The 26,390-nt window shown below is 40.3% G+C and overlaps 2 protein-coding genes across 3 annotated transcripts in view; one reads left to right on the forward strand and one right to left on the reverse strand.

The window, feature by feature from the left end:
* Positions 1-13,015, reverse strand: part of bnc2 (basonuclin zinc finger protein 2) — a 198,274-nt gene extending 185,259 nt beyond the window's left edge. The window contains exon 1 of one of the 2 annotated variants that reach the window (XM_089006380.1): positions 12,566-13,014. In XM_089006380.1, the coding sequence (XP_088862506.1) occupies positions 12,566-12,583 (18 nt within the window). In that variant the 5' untranslated portion in view covers positions 12,584-13,014. Of the gene's footprint in view, positions 1-12,565 lie in introns of both variants that reach the window. The other variant, XM_089006383.1, reaches the window with a different exon arrangement.
* A 12,089-nt stretch (positions 13,016-25,104) lies between these two features.
* cntln (centlein, centrosomal protein) overlaps positions 25,105-26,390 on the forward strand; it is a 116,710-nt gene continuing 115,424 nt past the window's right edge. Inside the window, exon 1 of the mRNA XM_089006860.1 lies at positions 25,105-25,416. Coding sequence (XP_088862986.1) covers positions 25,336-25,416 — 81 coding nt within the window. The 5' untranslated portion in view covers positions 25,105-25,335. The remainder of the gene's footprint in view (positions 25,417-26,390) is intronic.

Genomic DNA, 26,390 nt, shown 5'->3' on the forward strand with positions numbered 1-26,390 from the left:
ATCAACACTGGGCCATCTCCTATGTGACAGGTGTTATGGGGTGTCTAGATAAAATTGATTTTATCTTTTTACGTGATAATCTAAGATGTTTTTATTTTAATTCAAATGTATGAAAATGTATAGCAGCCCTCTAAAAATGTATTCACGCTTATCTTTCATTCTTATTGATGGTCTTGGCAGTGCTGCTAGCTACCAGTCATCTCATAAACATGAAACCTCACTAAACTTTGAGTACAATTTCCTGCCAAACTCTCGTGAGAACGCTTAATGCGCAAAGCAGATGTGTGCATGCCATGCCCTGCACATTGACACAGATGGTCCAAAAGAATTCCAACACGGGGTCCTTTTGACAAACGTTAAGGTCATCAAGCAGCAAAGCGACGAGGTGGGTGGAGGGTGGGGTTTCACGTTCGACGCATGTTCTGTCTTGTGCCTGCGCCTGCCCTGGCGGAATGCAGAGTCACATGAAAGAGGCCCTATTTCTCCCCGCCCGCCGCGCTGGGAGACTTGTCTCTTGTGTCCTCCTCAAAAGCGCCACTGTCCCCCCACCAGCCGACATGCTACCTGTCAGCAGAATTCCCCCCGCGGCTCTAAAAACATCAGCGACGCCTCCAGCGCCCCACCCGCTCGCCGGAACGGCAGCCGCTCTTTTCAAACGGGCCACCGTCGCCTTACTACAAAACCGCTGCATGCCGTGATGTATTAAAATATTACAACATGGTTTCAATCGGAGGGAAAAAAAGTGATTAAAAGGTGACAATGCATTTTGTCAAATATTTCTGTATTTATGTATGTATTTGTTTGTTTGTTTACTTATTTTACTGATGTATTTATTTCAGAATCAGAATCAAAAGGCCTTTAATCGTCCCACAATGGGGAAATTTGTCCACAGCAGCAATTTGAAAGAGGGGTGGGGGTGAAGAGATGAAAAAAGATATTCGAAGCATTATTTATGCATTTCTTTATGCATGTATTTATTTTTTATTATTTATTTATGCATTAATTCATGCATTTATTTATGTGTTTGTCTGTTTATTTATAATAATAACACATTTAATTTACAAGCGCCTTTCTGAACACCCAAGGACACTTTACAATAAAATAACAATACATAGAACAATAAAACCATAAATAAAATGATAAATAATAAAATAGCAGATTAAACTAGACCATGAATGCAAGTTTAAACAGATGGGTTTAAACAGGTTATGTGTTCGCTGATTATTTGTTTTTGTTTATTTGTCTGTTTGTGTGATTTTGTTTGTTTGTCTGTTTATGTGCTTTTATTTATTCATTATTATTATTATTATTATTATTTATTATTATCATCATAATATCATATCACAACACTACCATGACTTAAAGGACAACCGACAGCATTTTTGTGTTTCCTGACATCAGAATAACGTTTTATAGCATTTAAAATACCCAAAACACGCAGGGTGATATTTTTAGTCAAACGCAAAACACCAATAAAAATGACTTAAAGTTGCCCAAAACTGCCACGTATGAGCGCGAAACTGGAGAATCAGAAAGACGCGCCCCCAGTCCATGACGTCACATCTGTAACCAGAGGGTGAATCCGACGATCCTGGCCCACCCACAAACTGCCTTGCTCCAGAATCAAAACAATGTCTTCAGAGAGTTCAGATTGGGAGAAGATCCTTTCTTGTTACTCATCCAGTTATGAATATGATTCAAATAGTTTTGAAGAAGAAAGCATAAGTGGTTTGCGATCGAATAAAGAAGTCCTTCCGTGTCAATTCGAGCCGTATGCAAGCGACAAAACCGGTGAAGGACAGGACAATAACAAATAATAAGCTACAAGATGTCAACATACATGCAGATTGTTTCATGGTTGGGTATGCAAAAAGTTGTTTCAACTTTTAAGATGAAAAGTGACGAACTTACGTATGAATGGCCTTCTATACAACGGAGTTTATAATAAGAAAATTGTAGTGAATCGCAATTCACATCAAACCGAGAATTTAATCACAGGGTCAAGAAAAGCATTCGTGTTCGAGTCAAAGAAAAGACTGACTGTCGGAATGATACGTACCAGGTTTGACTGTCATCGAAACGTCCTTTCGGCTACACCAAAGAGCTCGGTCCCCGTTCTGAAGAATATTATCATCTTTGGTTAGGAAAAGCTCCGTTTTACTCATATACGTTCAATAAAATAATTTACGAGCTGGATGATTAGCCTCGAGAGGAGCAGAAACACCACGAGTAGATGACAGCGGTTATCCATCGCCAACTCCGGTTAGCTCCTCGTTCGCCTCCGGGTGGTGCTCTACGGCTACAAGCTAACAGCAGCTGGATGTGTGTCCGATCGGTTTGCTCCACTACTATGGCGATTGCTTTCTTTCACCACTGGAAGCACCTTTCTCCCCATTGTGAGGCTAAGAGGATCTCCAAGCGGTGAATTGCTAACTCCGGTTAGCTCCTCGTTCTCCAGCTGGTGCTCTACTACTCTGGCCTGTTGGAAATGACTGGAAATTTGTGTAAACTCACACCTGCTTTATGCGTGTTACCGCAATTGGCTGCCACACAATGATTTACTATCACGTTATTTATGTAGTTTTCCTTCTAATTTCGCGATCAACACAGTGTTTTCAGATGAAACGAAGTACCCAAAATGCACTGTGTATCGCTGACTCGGTCAGGGGAGTTCCCAATGTGACGTCACGTCCGGCATCGTCAACAACTCAAAAACAAGACTTCATGAATTCAGCGCGAGACTTAAAAAGTAAAATATAGCTATATGCCGTGGAATCTTTGTAAAATGCGCTCAGTACAAGTCATTTGAAGTGATTTTACAAATTATGGACGCAACTTGTCGGGAGTGGTCGGTTGTCCTTTAACTTTGACAAGAGCATGTGTTGTTATTTTTGATGTATGAATCGCCAAAAAAGGTGAACAAGCTCTTGAAAGAAGCTTCACAAAGCAACAACATCCTGCCCTGATTCAGATAGAGTCAAATTCTGAACTAAAGTCAGAAAAACGGGAGGGTGGGGGTCAGGGGGGGGGTCTCTTCAGGAAGGCTGAAAGAGCATGAAAAAAAACATGATCGTTTTAAATGAAGGTCCATTTATTGTCAGTGTAAACCTTGTGGGTTATAAAAAAGCAGATGAATGTGTTTCTTAATCTGTTTAGCATTTAAACTCGAGGACTGAACAGACTAGACAAGCGTTATATTACTTTGCATGACATTATTACAGACAAAGCTGATTTCATTTATCGTTTGGTATGCCTGCACAATGGAGACAAGTCATGTTGGACGATGTTCGCTATTTGTGAAGTGAAAAATAATTGGTAATTTCACACAATGCCACAGCGGTTAGTGTGACAGTCCTTGGTTCGACTCTCAGCTCAGAGTTTCCAGTGTGGAGTTTGCAATAGGTTAAGGGACTCTATTTCCCAGTCCATGCTCGCATCGGTCTTCCCTGCGCCCGACTGGTGAATTGACCAAAGTAGCTCACATTTTTATCAGCCTAAATTAACGACCTGGAAAATGGAAGCATGGATAATAGTAATAATAATAATAATAAATGCAATGATGAGAATAATAATGCAATAATAATAATAATAATAATAATAATAATAATAATAATAATAATAATAATAATAATAATAATAATAATAAATAATAATGGTGATGATAATAAAAATATAATAATAATGATAATAATAATAGTGATGATGATAATAAAAATGTAATTGGATTGGATTGGATTTGCCTTTATTAGTCTCACAGTGGAGAAATTTACATTTCACAGCAGCAAAGTGATGAAAATAATAATAATAATAATAATAATAATACAAAGATGCACACCCAAATTAAAAAAGGGATGGAAAATTGATGGATGGATAATAATAAATGCAATGACGATGATAATAATAATACAGTGAGACCTCAACTTACGAACTTAATTGGTTCCCAGACAGAGTGTGTAAGGTGAAAAGTGTGTATCTCAAAAAAAAAATTCCCATAGGAAACCATTAAAATGGGAATAATCAGTTCCCGGGTTTCCATAAAATATACTTTTCAACTAAATCAGCCTTAAAGCTACACACAACCTACCTTATCCTATGTATAATAACTGTGATATTGTATTGTAATGAAAGAAATACACTGCATTGTATCATAAAGTCACTTTATTTACATTTGTGATGGTAATTTATGGCTTGATGGAATGGCATTGGAGGTCAAATTGACTTGCTGTTTGGAAAGAGAGGCACATTACATGAGGACTGTAATTAAAGAAATAAACTGTGCTGTAAAATAAACTTTTCTTTACCTTTTTGATGTCGTTGATGGCTTATGAAAGGAGAGTCACCTTCCATAAGGACTGTTGGTAACTTAACCTCTGGTGTGGCTTATCTTCTTTTTTATTTGGAGACTCCTCATCATTTTTGCTGATTGAAAACCTCTTAATTGACACCTGTTGCTTTCTGACTTGTAAGGTCTTACGAAGCTGAGGCATCACATTATCATTCTTCATGTTGATGATTGTCATAGCCACAGTCTTTTCTGGATGGAACTGCACATCAGTCCACTTTGCCAACATTGCCTTTATGAGCTCACTTGATGCTGCAGCCATCTCGTCCTTCTCCCCCTCAGATGTTTTCGAACCATCCGTTACTGCCTTTAAAATCCTCAATAGGCGCCGAACTTCCAGGTGTGTTCGGCGTGAATTAGCCGTGCTTTCTTGCATAAAATAGCTTTACTCATGCTGTCGCCGGATAGCTGCTTTTTTGTTAATCCAAATTAGCAGTTCTTCAACTTCTTCGATAGCCCGAGACTGTCGCTTTGAGAGCACGGAAAAACCTTTAGCAACACATGCACCTTTAATGGCTTTTTTCTTGCGAAGGATGGTAGCAATGGTTGATTTAGCATTGCCGTGCACAAACGCACACCTCGGTCGTGTTTTTCAATTATCTCCTTCTTCTCAGCGACGGTGATTTTATTTTGTTTCTTCTTGTGCTGAACACGAGCCTGTGGTGGGTTTTTTTCTGTGCCATAATCGTAAAATTATCAGCAAAAAGCTCCGAGGTGATCAACGTGTGCATTCAATGAGAGGGAGTGTGGAAAGGAGTGCCGGCTGGAGCGCTGTTCGGTTGCCGAAGATCACTCCGTCAGAGCCGAAGGTCGTGTGCTTTGGTGTTCTTCCGCAGAAGATTATGTCTACACACTTTCGCCGAAGTGTGTAATATGAAAATAGTTCTTATTATAAGGCTTAATTTTCATAAATTTGACGTTCGTAAGACGAAAAGTTCGGAATATAAGGTGTTCGTAAGTTGAGGTCTCACTGTAATAATAATAATAATAATAATAATAATAATAATACAAAGATGCACACCCAAATTAAAATGGGTGGATTGATAATAATAAACACAATTATGATAATAATAATAATGTAACAATAACAAGAATAATAATCATCATCATCATCATAAATATACAAGGATGCCCACCCAAATTTAAAAAAATGGATGGAAAATGGATAGATGGATGAAAATTAAACACTAAAATTGTTCGATGTGTTAATGTTAATCGTCGCTTGTCTGCTACACGTGCCCAAAGATTGACTGTTTCATACCAAATAAATTGAAAAATCTGTAGTTATTATTATTATTATTATTAGTAGTAGTAGTAGTGGTAGTAGTAGTAGTAGTAATAGTAGTAGTATCCTGTGATAATAATAATTATAATACATTTCATTTATAAGCGCAGTTTACAATTGTTCATGATTGGGGTGGCCTACAGCCCTGTCTCCCACTAGAATAGATCCTCCCCTGTCCTGAGATAGATCTCCACAATAGGAACGAAAGCCAGACTCATCTGTAATTACATTTTAAAATTGTAAAGAATTTTGAACAGAAAATGGAGGAAATTGTGTTTTCATCGGACATTATTGAGAGAAGTTCTTACGATTTTCACATGACCTCCAAACCATAGTTTGGACACCACTGCTCTAATTTGAGAATTTAAGTGGCGTTGGTTTACCTCACCCCCCCCCCCCCCCCCCACCCACCCTAAAGGGAAAAAAAATGGTAAATATTAATGTGAGCATTTGTTGTTCATACGTGCCCTAAGCTCACCCGTCAACCTGCCATTCGACCTATTTATTTAAAGACAAAATGGCCAATAACAGTATAGGTTGACATGCTGGGGGGAGAATGTCTGGAATGAACTACAAGGGCGCTGGGGGGGCACAGGGGGCGGGGGTTGTGGTTCCACTTTATCCAGCCTTTTGCTGCGTAGATAAACAGGCTCTAAATGAGAACATTCTGGAGTGAGCCATTTTCGCAGGAAAAGTAACTTTTTTGTCGGCATGGAGAGCTCCTCCACGCCAGCCATTCCAAAGTCAACATGCTACGTCTCGGTCCTCAGGAATTTTTCATGAGCCACCACTTATCTTGTCATATCACATTTCTCACGCCAGCTTTTCGGCAGGGAACAGAAAAGACACCTCGAGGGCAAATGATTCTCTTCGAATCAAATCACCCGCGCGTGGCCCGAGGTGATTTTTTTTTTCCACCTTGATTTCGCCTGAGCGGCACGCCGATGCGCAGACATGGAAAGAACCTGCGCAGAAAGTCATCTGAAGTCACTATGAATAAAGAAACTGAGAGTTGCCGGAGTTTCCAGTGTGCCGCTTTTATGGCGGTAGGGAGCCGTAAAAAGTAAATGACACCACGTAAGCGCAAATGTCCAAACTGAATCATTTCTCTCCTGTTTGGGAGGCGCCTCCTTGTGAAACGTCACTTTGGATTATCGTCAGATCGATGACGTATGGAATACTATTGAAATCTAATTTCACCACCGACTCTACTAACTGCAAATTTGTTGTGGATGAATCCAATTAAAGCAGCATTTTTGTCTTCCGGAGCTCCCCCTACAGTCGTGAAATGTAAATAATCATAATAATAATAATCTTCTTCTTTTCCTTTCGGCTTTAATAATAACAATACGTTTCATTTATAAGTGCCTTTCAAAACTCACAAGGACACTTTACAGTCACAGGATATTTTTTTTCCGGGTGAGCAGCGGCAGCCACACGCGCAATATTGAAAATATTGAAATATTAAAAATTATGCACTTCCAGTCTGAAAATACAGATCATGGTTTTATATCAGCATTTTATGGCATTTTATTTTATTTTGTTTTATTTTATACCGATCTAGCTGGCTACCTAGCTGGCTATCTATTAGCTATCTATCTAGCTATCTATCTAGCTATCAATTAGCTATCTGGCCAGCTATATGGCTAGCTATCTATTAGCTTGCTTCCTATCTATTTGAGTTACTTCCGCGTTGAGTGAATGCTGGCGCGTGTGGCTGCCGCTGCTCACCCAGAAAAATCTTAATCTGTGACTGTAAAGTGACCGTGACAGTTTTGAAAGGCGCTAATAAATTAAATTTATTACTATTATTATTATTATTAGTTTTTTTCTTTAGTTTTACTCTCTTGACAATTACATGTTGCTGAAGATCAAAAACATTTTAGAATCGATTATCCAGTCAAATTTAGACATATTGGTTCTTTTAAGCTAGCTCAAATGAAAGCTAAAAATGTTGAGAAGTGGAAGCACAACTTTGAAAATTGGCACCCGAAATGCATTTTTACCTCTCGTTCTTTAACATAGTTCCAGCCATATTCCTATTACATATATTATCCATTAACCTTAAGGGCTTCATTCCAGGGTTTCAAGATTACTTGTCAACTTTGAGTTAGCTTAGTAATTAGCATGGTGCTATCCCTCTTCTGTTCGTTACTCATCTTGAATTTATCATAACGATATATGTTACAAACGTAAATTATTGCCGCTATTGAGGCAATGACTTAGGAGCAACTTTGTAACGTGTTTAGCCACACTAGCTAGCTAGCTAGCTAGCCGATGGTCATTGCTACTCTTCACTTCCAATTGGCATACCAAATTCATTCTTACCTGCCGTTCTTTTCTCGGGAAATGTAATTTGGATTTGTATTTCAAAATGCAGCATGTCAAAAAAGACGAGGAGGGGGAAATAGGGGAATGTGTGTAGTACACGTTTCAAATTCCACTTTAAACACTTTTTGTGGTGTTTCTCAAATGTAATCTGATTAAAGACAGACATCGGTCTCTTTCTTTGAGCTGATTTAAACGACCGCAGATAGAAATCTATGTGATAAGGCAAGAGTAAAAACACACTAAATGCTTCTGTCATAACAGCCCGTTGATCAGTGTCCGTTGTTTATTTCAGGTAGCGACGAGTTTGAAGATGTATTCGCAGGAAATTAAAATCTAAGTGATGCGGGAGGATTCCATTTCTTATGCCGTGCTGCTGAGACACCGAGAAGCCTAATTATATCTATTAGGTGTTTATTATTTCGGATTATTAACGTCTCACCCCTTGCTTTTTTAAAATTAAGAACCCGGCCGTGCAATTTGTTTTAAGTACTCTGCCTCTGCTGCAGTCTGGTGTCTTGTTCCAACATTGTTTCTATCTCCGGCCGCCACAGGTGTGTGACCCTCGCCCCACTCCACTCCCCTTTTCACAATATTACCTTTTCTGTTGTGGCCAAGACGTACCGTTGGGCCACCTGAGACATTAGTGGGGCCAAATGGGCGCAGCGGCGACCCTCCCCTGGATGGATAAATACACCGCAAGAATGTTGCTTTGAAATCACTGTCTGGATAAAGTTCCTCTAAAATAAATGTGTTCTCTCACGTTTTTTTTTGGTCCCCTCCTCTTCCCACCCCGCATGTCTCACATACTTTGTATTCACCGGTGCATTGCTGAGGTTTTAACTTCACAGCGGAGCTTTGTGGAGGATGGATGAGCACGGAGGCCATCTTGTGATTGTATCACATGCTAATAATAATTAGAATAATGAAGTAGATGTTGTTTAAAAAAAACATCAAAAAGATATTCTGTTTTGACTTTAAATATGGACTCTCGCTATAGTGTACTGCTTCTTTTTCTTCTTTTTTTTGTACGTATGTATGTATGTATGTATGTATGTATGTATGTATGTATGTATGTATGTATGTACGTATGTATATAGCATTCATCAACATATATATATATATATATATATATATATATATATATATATATATATATATATATATATATATATATATATATATATATATATATATATATGTTGATGAATGAATATATACATGTGTCTTGTGTGATTAGTCTTGTGTGTCAAGTGCATGGTGTGACTTGTATTGTACCATTGATGCGGTTATTAAAATAAATCGTTTTAATAGAGATAACTTTGTTATCATTACGCGCGACATTTTAGTTCATATCAGGGGAAAAGGGATGCAGCAGTCGGCAGTACAGGCGGAATAGAGAACGTGGCGTGTTCTGGTTCTTGGGCAGTTATCAGAGGAAGCCAGCAGGGGGTACAGGGTAAGGTTGATGGGGTCGGAGAGGAGCACCTCTAAGCAGGCTTTCTCTTCATTAGTAGCCTCTCTAAGGGCCAGCGGCAGAGAGGGTCTTCACTGGCCCACCTGTCCAGGAGATTATTGAACCGACTAACCAGCAGTGCAGCACACGCGATTCTCTCCCCTTTCATGATTCCCGAAGTACCAAAGGAATCACGACCGGGTTGACAACCTCCTTTTTTTTCACCTTTATATATTTATTTATTTTTTGCCTTCCACCTCAGACATGATTGAACATTTATAGCAACATTGCTACAAATGCTTAGGTATTGCGCATGCTAATAGCGTCGCCATTTCTCGACAAAAATGACCACTTGATCAAAGTACAAAATGGAGATACAGTCAAACTTCGGTTTTCAAACGTCTCGGTTCTTGACTAATTCGGTTTTCGACCATAAATGTCATTTTTTTTACGACTTGATTAACAACCGGAAATCGGTTCTCGACCAAACTGACCGAACACATCTGAATTCACCACTCGCCTTCCTTATACGTCACCTCCTCGTGTCGCGTTTCATTGTGATCGACGCATCATCCTTGTGTCGTGTATATTGTGAGCAGGTGGTTTGTATTGTTCAATCATGATTAACTCATTCATGCCAGACGGTGTGCAAAAATGTGTCCACTCCAGAGCTAGGGGTTTTGTCATTGTCACTTGAATTCCTGGACCCACAGTATATTAAGTTTTAGGACAACATAAACATTCAATGCAGGGTTAGAAACCTTAGACTCTCTTCTTTCATCAGGAAAAAAAGAGTTAATTCCTAAATTATATTCATCTGGAGTCATATGAGCTTGAAATGAGGGTGGCTATCCAAAATACAATCCAAAATTGGTTCAAATAGCACTTTAACAACAGCTGAAGCTGGAAAAAAAAAGCGCTAACATGGAAAAAAAGAAAATGATGCCCCCTTGTGGAAGGAAAAAACATTGCCAGATTTGCAGCCATCGCTTTATCGCCAAACATGCATGAAAAAAAAAACGTAATTCAGGAATGGCCCTCTATGTCATATTTTCAATTACTGAATAAATTTGTGAATGGCAGTGAATGAGTTCAAAAAACAAACATTGATTACATTGATCTTGCGCCTGTAAAGTGTTCTTGGGTGTTTTGAAAGTGAAATGGATTATTATTATTTATTATTCTTATAATGGGAAATTATTCTGATGTGTGATAGAAGGGTTTCAGCTAGGATGAAAGGAAAAGTGTATAAAACCGTGGTGAGACCAGCCATGATGTTTGGACTGGAGACAGTGCCACTGAAGAAAAGACAGGAAGCAGAGCTGGAGGTAGCAGAGCTGAAGGTAGCAGAGCTGGAGGTAGCAGAGCTGAAGATGTTGAGGTTTTCTTTGTGAGTGACCAGGTTGGATAGGATCAGGAATGAGTACATTAGAGGGACAACTCATATTAGAGGCTTTGCAGAGAAAGTCAGAGAGGCCAGAATGAGATGGTTTGGATATGGCCAGAGGAAAGAGAGTGACTACATCGTGGGAAGGATGCTGAGCCTTGAACTGCCAGGCAGGAAACCGAGAGGAAGACCGAAGAGGAGGTTTGGCGCTGTAGTGACCCCTGAGGGGAAAAGCCGAAAGGAAAAGAAGAAGAAGATAATGGGAAATTATTCACTTTTTGACCAAATCAGTTTTCATAAAGGTTTCTGGAACTGATTATGGTAAAAAAACACAGTTTGACTGTAATACTTTTCATATTCCACAAATTATTTGGAGAACAGCGAGAAAGTGTCATAGCCTCATCTCCATGAACATATTGTCTCATCAAATTACTCTGATATCATCCCCATATTGTTAACAGCCAATAGGAGCAGATCCTCGGCAGTGCTATGATTGGCTGTGATGCTTGTTAAGACCATTCAAATTTACTTTGATAACCCGTCAATCACTGAAGATCCTCAAACAACAATTAAATATTGTTCAACTGAACGCGCCATTCCGATGGTACTTTTTCTCCATGAACCCTCTGTGTTATTTATTTCTACTGAACGAGATACCGCGGCATTACGTGCGATCGTAATCTTTAGTTTGCACAATCCCAATACTTGCGAAAGTGAATTTGATTTCTTTGCCGGTCGAGAAAACATGAATTGCACACACACACAGACACACACGCAGACATGACTTCTGCCGAGGGATAAAAGTAATGAAGTGACATCCTGTGACACCCTGGAACGTAAATTGGCATTCTTGACAAACAACTCTGAAATATCCCGACACACAAAAACACACACGGTCAAGCCAGGCCAAGAATCCTCTAAAGCACACAAACAAACACACACACAAACACACTTGTTGATGAATGTGTTGGAGTTACTTTTGGCGGCGCTTTCAATTGGCGGTCATTCATTCATCTCACACTTTTCTGTTATTCCTGCTCTCTTCTTGCTCTTAGCCGTCCACAAAAATGTACGACATGGACATGGCATGTGTGTGTGAATGTGTGTCCATGTGTGTGTGTGTGTGTCACATTTTGCCTTATGTCAAATGTCAATGTCTCCCCCCTTTAAAATTCGGATGAGAACACTGTAAAATATTGTCTTGACTTTTGATGCCAGCGAGGAAACGTTTTTACCACCCCAAAATGTAAAGTGTGTCTGCTTCAGGAATCCCTCAAAAAAAAAAAACAATCTGAAATTGTCATTTGAAAGAGATGCTTTGCACACAGATGAGGCCTGAAAGAATTTTAGGCCTTAACATAATCCACAGAATGTTACAAAATGAATGTGTGTGGCACATTTGTGACATTTCGAAGTTAAATGGTCAGTTTTGATTCACCGCAGGTGGTTTCTATGAAATTAGATGGCCCTTTTTCTGTTTCAATGTCAGTTTTTGATCAATTACACATTTACTCAAGATTAGCAAAATAATGAACTATGCTCCTTTCTTGTGAGGTTATGTGTTGTATTTTCTGGGTTGGCCGGATAATGTAGGGGAGAAAGAAAAACTAAAAAGTGAATGAAAATTGACAAATGCGTGCTAAAGTTTTCATTTACCCTGGTGCGTTCACGTACCGCAAACTAAATCAAGTGAAACACAGTGTCGTCAACCCATTCTGCATTTCCTAACAAGAATAAGATGAAAATGGAAAGAAAAGTTGTAATTACCATGGCTGCATGACGCATCTGACACAACTGGCGAACTCCTTTGGCACGTTGGCAAACTTTGCGTCCTCCAGCACACAAAAAAGCCTGCTTTCGCCCTCAAGCGGGGAACTTTCTCCTCGACGCCGCTGCTCGCCGCGTGTCGGAATCGGCGCTGAATTACAAAATTTGTACGTGATACTCGTACGTGATTCTTGGGTTAGGATGAAGCTTCGGAACCTGCTTGAGAGGGGTGTCTTGAGGTGGGAGCTACTCGCGGCAAATTCACGCGTCACTCAGATTGGGGAAAGTCGGACGCTGACGCGCAATCACGACGTCGCCTTCTTTTTCTTCGTCTTTTTTTACCCCCTCTTCTTTTCTTAGTTTGCCTTTTAACGAGAGAAGCCGACAAGCTCAATGTGTCTGCCCTACCTTGTGGAAAATCAAGGAGAGACAAGAAAGAGAAAAAAACGCCTCCCGGCCCCCACGCACACGCACTCCCCTGGATGGTTGTCCGTCTGTGCAGCCCTGCAGGGAAGGTGTTCTGTCTGCAAGCTTCTTGACGCTCCGTGTGTGTGACTTAACTTGGTTGTTTGATGAGTTTGTGTCACGGTTGCGTCTTTGCGCAATCAAGAGAAATATTTATTCTTGTTCGACGCGTGGGTAAAAATGATTAGCGACCGCTCTCATTAAAAAAGTTCATTGTTTTAGTACGATTGCATAAAAACTGGAAAGGAGGTGTGGGGTCTCTAAAACTTTTAAAACTGTCCCCCGGTGGGGTGATGGCCATTTTTTCTAGTCACCTGATGTATTGACACCGTTCATAGTTCTTCTTTCTCACCGCTCCGACTATTAATGGTATCATTTGTCTATAAAATTGCAAAATGTTTCACTGGATGCCCAATTCTCTTTATTAAAATTCCCAAGTAAAGTCAAACCTCGTTTTCAACCATAATCCATTCCAGAAACCTGTTCGGAAATCGATTTGGTTGAAAACCGAAACATTTCACATTATAATCAATGTAATCAATGTTTATTTGTTTTTAATTGTGATTGAACAAAACAAACGCACCTCCTCACTGTCACAATTTGCCATGCCGTGGGAGTGGTGGGCCCCAAAAATGCAGGCAGGAAGGAGGAGCAGGGTGTATTTGACAACTTGTATTAAATACAGTCAGCAGGAACAAAATCTCAAACAACAAAGTCACCAGAACAAAAAGGTCCAAAGTAGCAAACAAAAGCAAACCAGACAAAATGAAACAAACCTGACAGGATGAAACAAACAATGACTTGACACTGAATGGTCGTGCAGGGAGTCCTTTTAACTCAGCGCTTTAGCGGCACCATAGCATGAAAAACCAAAACCCGAACACATTTAGGAATGGCGCTCCACGTCATATTTTTAATTGCAGCATAAATTATTGAATGGCAGTGAATGAGTTATCTGCTACTGATTAAAACAACCAACACCTGTGCAGCTGCAGGCGGGGCCCTACAGGCCCACCCGTCTGTCGCAAACCGAAACGTTACATTCACAATGGAATGCTACTCGAGTATAATGTGTCGCTCACAATTAGAGCGACATAAGGTACTGACATATAAGGAAGCGGAGGGTCAAGTGCTGCATTCAGGTGCGCTCAGTTTGGTCGAGAACTGATTTTCGGTTGTAAACCGAGGCATAGAAAAAGCAGAAATTCCGGTGCTGCTGTTTTGGGAGCACCATAGTCTATTTAAAGGAAGCTTTGACTGTACAGTGAGACCTTGGCTCACGAACTTAATTCGTTCCCAGAGTGTGTGAGGCGAAAAGTGTGTATCCCAATTTTTTTCCCCATAGAAAACCATTAACCCTTTACGGACGATTGGGTCAAATTCGGTACACTAAAGATAAATGCTTGTAGATCGAGAAATTTAAAGGTAGCAGTTCAAGTGCCGATTGGAACAAGTTACATGTCCCTTTAAAACAGGTTATGTGCAGCTTTGCCTTTAAGAGCGTCAGTGACATCATCTCCTTCTTGCGCAACACAACGTGCGCTCCATCTTCAAAGCTGCTTCTATTTATCGTCATGGATCAAATATCACGTAAGTATATGTTGTGACGATTTTATGAGCTATTCAGAAGAGGTTTACCTTGATACTGAAATGCCCAAACTAACGCTAACTTGTTTATTTACCAAGAAATATTAAAAATAAGTAGTGTCCCGAATTTGGAACATTCGGCGTCCTAACGCTATTTTCATGATGATATTGTTGATCCTGACTTAGTACCCGATGCGAATAATTGTAAGTGAATGGTGCGTTTTACGCTAATAGCTGTACCTCATAGCTTTGCATTCTCACTATAATTATTGAAACGGAGGTCCATATGTTTTTTTACGAGTTTCTGTGAAAAAAAATGACAGGAACAGCTAAAAGTCTATATTTTATTTGGGGCAAATCAAAGACAGCAGAATTATTGGAAAATAATAAAAAATGAAGCTACTAGTATGTTATTATATCCATCAGTGACCATAAACACTGAACATTTTTTTTTCTAATTAGAACATAATTCAGGCAGTAAAGGGTTAAAATGAGAATAATCCGTTTCCAGGTCTCCATAAAATATAATTTTCAACTAAATAAGCCTTAAAACTACACATAACATACTTATTATATGTATAATAAATGTGCTATCGTATTGTAATGAAAGAAATACACTGCACTGTAGAGTAAAGTCACTTTATTTACATTTGTGATGGTCGTTGATGGCTCTTAATTGACTCCGGTTGCTTTCTGACTTGTAAGATCTTACAAAACTGAGGCATCACATTATCATTCATCATGTTGATGATTCTCATAGCCTTTTCTGGATGGAACTGATCAATAAAAGCCTGCACATCAACTCCTGAATGGCCTGCTTCTGCTTGTCCTCTTGAAGGCAAATTAAATCCTCTATGTTGAGGACCTCATTATGGTCAGCAACAAGCTCCTCTATGTCATCTGCATCCACTTCGAGTCCCGTAGGTTCTGGCAGAGATTTTATTGCAACAAAAGGCGCGCGTCCGATGATTCCACGGACGCGGAATAAAATACGACAAAAGAAGGTGGGCAGGGCGATCCGTCCAAAATCAAATGGTACACTCGCGATCGGAAACCGGAAAGCAACAAACGTACGCGATCACGGCTAACAATCACCTTGGGCAAAGCAAACTCTTGGACTTGCCAGCACAAGACGAGCATTCGTAATCATGTCACTGGTGAGGTGACAGCGACTCGTTGAAATGTCCCAGTATTGGTGATACGGGGATCAACACGTACACAACGCACACTCGCAATTCCAGAAAGCAACAAATTTACGTGATCGCGGCTAACAATCACCTCGGGCAAAGCAAACTCTTGGACTTGCCATCTCAAGACACAGCGAGGCGCCATGCGTCGTAATCATGTCACTGGTGAGGTGACAGCGACTCGTTGAAATGAAATGAATTGAAGTGTCTTCTTCGGCTGGCGGAGGTCGGGAGCGGCGGCCCTGCCCCACCTGTCAACTCACACGTGACAATTTCGGTGTCATTAGTCACGTGAAAGCGTCGACTAAATAACGCCTTTGTGTGAAGCTTTTAGGCGAAGGATTGTAGCAATGGTGGACGGTACCTCGCTCTTTATTTATAGAATGGTTGTGGAAAGTTACTCTCAGGGAAGTGACACACAGCGGGAGAGATGTGTCAGGCTGAGATTCACATGACAGCCGCGATGTGCACATGCGACGCCACAAACGCACACCTTGTTCGTATTTCTCAATGATCTCCTTTTTCTCCTCAACTGTGATTTTTTTTTTTGTCTTCTTTGGCTGAACACGAGCCTGTGATGGGTTTTTTCGGTCCCATAATAGTAAAATTATCTGCAAAAAGCTCCTCAGAGGCGATCGAAGTGTGAATTAAGAGACAGGGGGTGTGGAAGGTGCGCCGGCTGGAGCGCTGTTCGGTCGTGTGCTTCCACCGAAGATCCGAAGTTCAGTCCGCCAGATCCGAAGATCACTCCGCCAGCCGTGGTGGGTGTGTATCGTGAAAAGTAGTGCGTATTCCATTTGCATTAATCTGACGTTCGTAAACCGAAAAGTGCGTAAGGTAAGGTGTTCGTCAGCCGAGGTCTCACTGCATTTGCTTCAAGTGGATGGAAAACAGTGTGTATAAAGGCAGCTGAATCCCAAGGCAGCCGTTCAAACCAAGTCAAGTGTCTGGAAGAGCCACTTGCATGTTTGGTCAAGGGGTAAATAATAAGTCTGGGATTAGACTCGTGTTGAATTCATCGGCGGTTAACAAGCTGCAGAGGTCCCACTCGATGCATATTCATAGCTTGGCTGAGGCCGTGGGAGAGTGAAGACCATATGCCTGTTCGTCCGACTGCTTGACTTTGCTAATTCAACGAGATATTACATCTTGGTAGATGAGCCGAAAGCCCACATGGACAATATGGCGTCGAAAACTCACAGGCCACATGATTAGTTAGGTACACCTGGAAAAATCCGAAGGAATTGACACAAGGATAATCATGCTATGTCAGGTCCTTGAATCATAACATGATGCGCGTAAAATAGTGAATTGTGTCTGATAATTTCTGTCTTTCTTGGATAATCAGGGCATTTTTCCTCATAAGCTAGTGAATTAAAGAAAGGGTTTGCCTCATATTTCCCTAGTCAGTACCTAGTAGTAAAATATTAATATATACAAAGCCTTGTTATAGTTGCAGTATTTTCTGATGTCTATTGACTGGCGGGGATAGAATATGGAAATGTTACTCCAAACTTCAAAATAAGTGATGTGACGTTGTTGTGGGGCAAATTCATGAATATATACTGGAGAACAAAATTCACAAAAACAACCGGCGAAGGGCTCACTTCATCGACTGCGGGTAGGTACAAGTTGAGGAACGCGCTGTGGTATTTGCGCAGAAGCAGCTAGCTAGCAACAGCTTTGCCTTGCTAGTGTTTATAATAATAATACATTTCATTTGTAAGCGCCTTTCAAAACTCTCAAGGTCACTTTACAGTCACAGGATAATTTTTCTGTGGGTGAGCAGCGGTAGCCACACGCGCCAGCGTTCACTCAAGCCAAAAGTAATTCAAATAGATAGAAAGCTAGCTAGATAATAGATCGCTAATAGAAAGCTAAATATATTGATAGATAGACAGCCAGATAGCAAATGTTTAGTATAACCCTCAAAGAAACAGAGCTAAATTAATAAGCTGCCCCTCCACAAAGTCGTTGATTGGCAAAACTGCTCTGCAAAGAAAGACATGACTGTATTATTTTTAAATAAAAGGATGGGTACGGGGGGACGAAGCACCATTTACTAAGACTCCGCTAACGCACTACTGCTGCATTAGCATGTGTTAGCATTAGCTCACAACGTTTTCAGCATTCGCGGTATTCACATACTCGAGTAATTCAACAGCTGGGTGTTTCCAAGTTGATATCATCAAAGCACTGGAATTATAGCAGTCACTCATTGTTGTTTTTTTTTTTTGTAATTTCAAAGCCGTTGCAATGAAAATCATACTCGGATTTGGTCATGTTCATGGGACGGGACCATCCCATTGTAATGGGCTCATTGCGGTGTGGTTGTTAGACATCTGGGAACTGTCTTTGAAAAATGCAATTAAATTAAAAAAAGAATATATGATACGAGTAATGACTGGTGAAAAAAGAAAAACCCTTAATTAAATTGAGGATCAATTTGGATCATGCTTACAATAGACTTCTGAGATCGTTACCACGTAGGCCTAGTCATGCTGATGAGGTGATACCAGAGCGAATGGGGCAATCAGGGCCAGTCATAGGACATAAACAGACAGGACAAAAGAAGTAATCAGATTAGCTTCAGGTAATAGTCCTCTGCTCCCCCCAAACTTAGGGCAGGGACCTATCAAGGCATAGGTCTGGTACCACAATCTCTGGACATGAGGGTTATATATAGGGTCATAGCTACCAGCACAATTTTAGTCCGCTGACGAAGCTTTTCCGATGAGGAGCGAAACGTCCGACACCTTCAAAGAAATACAGATGACGGCTGATGAAAACTTTTCATCGATGGACCACTCCTGTATGACAGAGCTTACACAGACGGACTGGTGAAATTAGAAACTTTTTTTCCAATAAGGGAATCACATAAACTTGAGAAATTACGGCACCCGTAAGTTAAAAACAGTGGTGACAAAAGTTCACCATGACAAAAGACCACGCTTAAAAATAGCCTAGAAAAAAACTAGTTAGAATTGACCCTAAATTGAATTGACCCTAAAACCCAGCAGTGTAAATTCAGCCTAAATGTCCTTCATCTCCTCAAACTAACAAAGAGGCAGACCACAGGTGTTGGGAATCCTTCGCACATCCCAATGCAGTTTTTTTCACGAGGACAACCTTTACATTGGGCAATCAATGTCCCAAGTCATTGGTCTTTTCTTCTTTCCTCGGGGGAAATAAGAACTTTAAACACAGCCTCAACAGTGTAATTTACCCTTTGAGCAAGAAAAGGACAAGATCCCTGGGGGGAAATGTTCAGATCTTATTCCCACACTTTCTTCAGTCGTCCACATTGGCGCACTTGACGGGAATGTGCATCCCTGTACGTCGGCGTCATGTATGTACTGTACTGTATATACGTTACAGTGACACCTCGGCTTACGAACACCTTACCTGACGAACTTTTACGAATGTCAAATTTATGTAAATTAAACCTTGGAATACGCACTACTATTCGCGATACACACACACACCTGGCGGAGTGATCTTCGGATCTGGCGGAGTGATCTTTGGATCTTCAGCGGAAGCACACGACCGAACAGCGCTCCAGCCGGCGCACCTTTCCACACCCCCTCTCTCTGAATTCACATGTCGATCGCCTCCGAGGAGCTTTTTGCAGATAATTTTACTATTATGGGACCGAAAAAAACACCGCAGGCTCGTGTTCAGCCGAAGAAGACACAAAACAAAATCACCGTTGAGGAGAAGAAGGAGATTATTGAGAAACAGGAACGAGGTGTGCGTTTGTGGAGTCACATGTGCACACCGCGGCTGTCGTGTGAATCTTAGCCTGACACAACTCTCACGCTGTGTGTCTCTCCCCTGAGAGTAACTTTCTAGGACCATTCTACAACTAAAAAGCCGGGTACCGTCCACCATTGCTACCATCCTTCGCCTAAAAGCTTTACACAAAGGCGTTATTTAGTCGATGCTTTCACGTGACTAATGACACCGAAATTGTCACGTGCGAGTTGACAGCTGGCGCGGGGCCGCCGCTCCCGACCTCCGCCAGCCGAAGAAGACATTTCAATTTCATTTCATTTCAACGAGTCGCTGTCACCTCACCAGTGACATGATTACGACGCCTCGCGCCTCACTGTGTCTTGTGCTGGCAAGTCCAAGAGTTTGCTCTGCCCGAGGTGATTGTTAGCCGCGATCGTGTAAGTTTGTTGCTCTCCGACATCGCGAGTGTGCCATTTTATTTTGCCTAGCTTGACAGGCTGGACGGATCGCCTCCTCCCTTCTTTTGTCGCGTTTTATTCCGCGTCTGTGGAATCATCGGACTCGCGCCTTTTGTTGTCATAAAATCTCTGCCAGCCCCTACGGGACTCGAAGTGGATGCAGATGACATCGAGGAGCTTGTTGCTGACCATAATGAGGTCCTCATCACAGAGGATTTGATTTGACTTCAAGAGGACAAGTAGAAGCAGGCCATTCAGGAGTTGATGTGCAGGCTTTTATTGAACAGTTCCATCCAGAAAAGGCTATGAGAATCATCAACATGATGAATGATAATGTGATGCCTCAGTTTCGTAAGATCTTCCAAGTCAGAAAGCAACAGGTGTCAATTAAGAGCCATCAACGACCATCACAAATGTAAATAAAGTGACTTTATGATACAATGCAGTTTATTTCTTTCATTACAATACAATAGCACATTTATTATACATAGAATACAGTATGTTGTGTGTAGTTTTAAGGCTTATTTAGTTGAAAATTATATTTTATGGAGACCTGAGAACAGATTATTCTTATTTTAATGGTTTCCTATGGGATTTTTTTTTTTGGGGGGGGATACACACTTTTCGCCTTACACTCTCTGTCTGGGAACCAATTGAGTTTGTAAGCCAAGGTCTCACTGTATATGAATTCCTCTTCTGTGATGACTCTCGTGTTGGGACCAGAAGGTCAGCGCTTAAACAAGAAGGAGGCCATGCCACTAGGTCGGGGCCTACGGAATAGGCATGACAAAGTGGGCTTGTGCAGGAAAATCATCAGATGCGTCCAGATGTGCGCATGACGGCGGTAGTACAAAAGAGAGTAGTTTGGTGAACCAGTGTTGGTGTTCAATGGAAAGAGGGTGTTTTTTGGGGGTAATCAATCATCTCTCGTTCAAGTTTGAGAGAATATCTTAAACTCACCAAAACTTTTGCCCTCCTGGATTTTTATAACTAATTCGCTGCCATTCCTGAATTTATTCGGGAATTGAAAGGTGTGACGTGGAGCGCCATTCTTGAATTTGTTTGGGGTTTTCTTGCGTGGGGTTATAAAGCACTGGTCAGACCTCTGGGAATGTTTTTCCCTTCCATGAGAGGGCAGCATTTTCCTTTTATCCATGTTAGCGCTATATACTGTAATCTATATGGACAGTATTTATTGTATTTTGTACAGCCGCCCCCATTTCAATATCAGATAACTCCAGATCCATATTAGTTAGGAATTACACTACATCTACCACTACATCATATTCTGTGGACCACAAAAGCAAAACATACCGGTCAACGACCAGGATCCTTGTTAAAATCCAAACAGTCCGTTATTTGTGTACTTTATATGTCCTAATACGAGGCAGTGTAGAAACCTTTATATAACGTCGTGGCGACTATATAGCCGGGCAGAATCATTAATCTGACACCCCTGACCTTGGCCGACAAAAATGATCAGGAACCCCAGAATATACAAGTAAACTTTTTTTTTTTTTAAATCCAGTTTTAAAAGTCCAATTTTGGCCCATATTTTTCACCTTAACTTTGGTCATACATTGACTTCAAACATCGGTTATATCATCTAAAGACCTGGGACATCATGAGGTAAAAAAATGAGGTTTTGATGCACTTTTTAAACATCATTGGTAGTGCAGCATTGACGCACCCCCCCCCCCCGCCCCTCCTTCCACGCACATTGAACTAAAACGAAGCCATTAAGCTAATAAAGGTATCAGCCATGCTCCAAAGTGACTCAAGTGACTTCATCTCTTGCACGTCATCTACTTTCCACCCAGCGGGATAGATGTTCTACAAAACAATATGTGAGTCTTGACATCCCCGTTGGCATTTGTACAAGCGCTCGCTGTTCCTTTGGTACTTGAAGTGCCTTTTGTCATCTCGCGCAGGTCTCAGGTTCTTTGGCATCAAAGCCGTAAATGCCGATAACGCATGACAATATCCCCCTCTTACCTTGAGGCAGCGGGCGGAGGAGATGTGCTTTGTACAAGTCTCGGCGGAGTGTCGCGTTTTGTGCCTCTCCTCCTTTAAGCACGCTGCCTACGTCGTCATCGGGGTCTTTGGGGAATTCTTCACGCAGCTGCATTTGCATCATAACGTTTGCGGCGACTCTCCTACAGTCGTTCGAGTAAATGCAATCAAATTTTTCTGTCATTCTGCTCAGCTAAATGCAAATAATTGGATTGGATTGGATAATAATACTACTAGTACGACGACTACTACTACTACTACTACTACTACTACTACTACTACTACTACTACTACTACTACTACTACTACTACTACTACTACTACTACTAATAATAATAATAATAATAATAATAATAGCAATATCGCCAGTCGTAGACCCCATAATCAGGCAGGACAATAAAAGTAATCAGTGTAGCCTCAGGGAATAGTCCTCTGCTCCCCCCAACCGTAGAGCAGGGACCTATCATCGCAGAGGTCTGGCACCGCCACCTCTGGACAGGACAGTTGGGATATATGTATAGGGCGAAAACGACCATCAAATTTTAGTTCGCTGACGAAGCCTGTCTATTTATATATATATATATATATATATATATATATATATATATATATATATATATATATATATATATATATATATATATGTCGGGCCAAAACTACCAGCACATTTTAGTTCGCTGATGAAGCCTCTTGGATGAGAAGCAAAACGTCTGACACATTCAAACAAGTATAGATGACGGCTAAAGAAACCTTTTCATCGATACTATTACTACTACTACTACTACTACTATTAATAATAATAAACATTCATAACTAGTCATAATAGTAATAAATGCAATAATGATATTAATAATAATAATAAATTATATGATGATTTTTTAATAACAATAATAATAAAAACAATAAATGTAATACTGATAACATAATAATAATAATAAAAATAATATAAATAGATAATACAATGAATAATGATCATGTATTATATAATAATAATAGTAATAGTAATAATACTACTACTAATAATAATAATAAATGTCCCTATTGTGGGATGAATAAAGGTTTTCTGATTCCGATGCACACCCAAATTAGCAGGATGGCATTCGTGTCATTCTGTGTCATAATTTGAATGAAGATAAATTTTCGAATCGCCATCATTTGTCAGCATTTTCAGTGACAGAGACTCCCCACGCTTTGCTTTCAACAATTCCCAATGCTATCAGTTCAGCGCACCGAGATTATAACGACAGAGATAAATTAACATGTTCACAGACATGCTCTGCCAATTTGGTTTGTTGGATTTGGAAAATGTATTTATCGAAATGAAAAAAAAATAATGGTGAGGTTTTCATTTCATTCCTGTGGTGTTGCAAAGACTGGTTTTCCCATTTGGTTGTGTATCAAAGTCGTTCTGCTGTCATTGCAGTGGCTGTGTTTGTAGGTTCTGGTTGAAAGGTATGTCGGACTGACACATCCAGGCTCGAGGCAAAACTGGAGGGTGGATGAAAATATATACTTTTTTTGGCCTAAATGCAGAAAGTGTGTCCTGGCTAATATATGTGATTGATCGTATCTCCTATGAATGTGCTTTAATCTGTCCAAAGCAAGTCTAACTGCAAATGTTTGAAAGTGGTAAAGACACGGTGCTTGCACAGTTAAAAGATGGTGGAAGTGTTGAATGACTGTTTAATATAGACACGATGCAGATTTTATTCATTTGTTTTGGGAAATATTTTGATGTTCAACAGGCTTGTTCCAATGTGTTCTTTCCTGTGACCAATAACAGAGAGGAACGTTACAATAAATCACATATCGCTTGACTTATCTGACCGACCGCACAGACATTATCTGTCAATTTAGCAGCACTAAAATGATTTTTTTTTTTTTTGCCAGTGCTGTCAGTCATTTTTTTTGCCGCGGGCCACATTGTAGTTATGGTTTCCTCTCGAGAGCCGTTATGAATTTGGGGAAGCCATGAGAATGTTTAATCCCCTCCAAATATTACATATAGAGTGCACAACAAATTAACGAATAACTAGTATTCAAATCTGAAGTCAGGAATAAATACGTCATTGTGGTTTACATCAAAAAATATGAAATTTTGGTTAGGATTCTTGCAAGAATCATGGAATTTCACAAGTTTGATTTGGTTTCGTGGGCCGAAAAAAATGATGTAGCGGGCCGGATTTGGCCCCCGGTTCGGCTTTGACACCTATGTTTTTTAGCAAATGACCATCATAATGACAGGCTGCTTTCTTGGGTCAAGAAACCCATGCTAAGTCCATCGAGTGAAACAGATGAAGCAACATTTGTGTTGCTGCAGAGAAGCTATTTGTCATATCTCTTCATTTTTGCTGAACCCTGACACTAAGACAGTAAGCACATTAGCCACACAAAATGGAGTCACCGTGCCTAATTGACAGAGCAGATGTCTACCTCGCCATTTTGTACAGCAAATGTCCTCATTAGAGTCAAGAGTGAGCTAAAACAGGTGCTTTTCTCACATTACATTTGGGTGGGAGGCAAAGTACACCCTGGACATGTCACTAGCAAATCAAATGGCACATAAAGACAAAGCATTCACACTCACATTCACTCCAATGAACAATTTAGAATCTTCAATTCACCGCACAGGATTTGAAAGTGTTCATTCATCCTACTTGTATTTGGACTGGCATTGTACAATGTTTTAGTGGGGGACACGTTTGAATGTTTGTGTGTTTAAAACGACCCAAATAATATTTGAAAACATTTTTAATCATGTGCAATTTCTGGAGTGGTTGTGTGTAAATGCTGAATGAAAAAAATAATCACTGTCTGGAAAGAAAACACTCATGGCAGTGTACAGTACATGGAATGTACTCCTATTACTTTCAAACAAACTAGACCCTCGTAGGAATTGTGGGTTGTTTTTTATTTGTATTTATCAAGAACGTGTGTGTTTTAATAAGAGGATAATTATTTTTTTGTAAATAACAACAGATACATACTCGTATACAGTTGTCATTTATGTTTTGTAAATGTCATATGTTGCCTTGAAGTGTCGTAAAACGTCGTGATCTTCGTGACGTAGTCGAGTAGCAGCGGGCTGGTTTGAAATGAGGAAGCCATGAAAAAAACATCTTGGCCGCTATTGACAACCATGAGTAAAGTTGTGTTTCAACGTGATATCTCTGGATCACGCTCTTGACCCGAAGCGGAACTTTTAACGGCGACTCAAGCTTGACTCGATCGAGTGTGCATTAGCAGTCCGCTAACGTTTAGGCAGACGTTGGTTCCGGTGGCTCAGTTCTTATGTTGAGTTTGAAATTGCATTACTGAGCTCACCATGTCGTCTGCAGACGCACTTCGTATGTTGGCACTGGAGAAGCAAGTGAGAAGTTTATCGGAGGAGTTGTCGCAATGCCAGGTATGTCGCCAAAACAGTTTAAACTTTATTGATATTGCATAAACAAGTTGTACTGTTTGCATAACCTTTAATCAAGCCGAGACATTTATTTCACGCTAACAACAATTTTATGGTACGCACACATCCAACAAAACAACGTTACTAAAACCGGATTCACATTTAATGCCTAAATGTAGAAAAGCATCCCATTCGTCTGCCTTGTCGCCACAAGTCGCTGGTAGAGATGAACAAAAATGTATTTACATAAGTCGGGTAATTTATTCGTACTTTGTGCGAAATCTGTCACTGTAGCATGATTCTACCTTTATTTATGCAGTTTCAGTGAAGCCATTCTGCCTTGTGCATATAAAATCCAAAAACGCCTCAAGTCCCCATCGAGAATCTTTTGGGAAACTTCCCTCTTTAGTTTGTCATGGAAAAAAAGTTTCCCTTGCATGCTCGCCACAAGGTGGTGCCTCATAACACGTGAACTTTTGCGGTGCTTTCCAAATATCCAAAAATGTAGACAGGCGTCAGGTAGTCAGTTAATTTCCTGCAACATACTGTTGATTCCATTGACTCCCTCTATGGATGAGCCATCTTCTTGCAAAGTGAGCGCAAAAAAAGCATGCAACTAAGGAATTGATCATTAGAAGCTTATTAATCATTTTGAGCGTAAAAGCAAAATTTCCTGTTTTGCATTGTGTGAAAATATATTTAAAAATAAAAATCACTGTACTGATTAGAATCTGTCAAGTGGAATGTCAACATTCACTCCAGCATGCACACGTGTATGCATACGCAAAGAAATGTGTGGGAATGTGATGCCTTCCTCGAGAGTATTTTGACAGATCAAGCGATACAATATACAATAAGATATTGATTTATATAGTGCTTTAACAACAGCTGAAGCTGTAACAAAGCGCTTAAAATGGACAGCTATCATACAGGAAATAAGGCAGCCAGTCACAAAGATAGTAGAAAGCACCTGGGAG

This window comes from Hippocampus bargibanti, linkage group LG10, assembly GCF_051943395.1.
Source record: "Hippocampus bargibanti isolate YZ-2025 linkage group LG10, ASM5194339v1, whole genome shotgun sequence".
NCBI lineage: Eukaryota > Metazoa > Chordata > Actinopteri > Syngnathiformes > Syngnathidae > Hippocampus > Hippocampus bargibanti.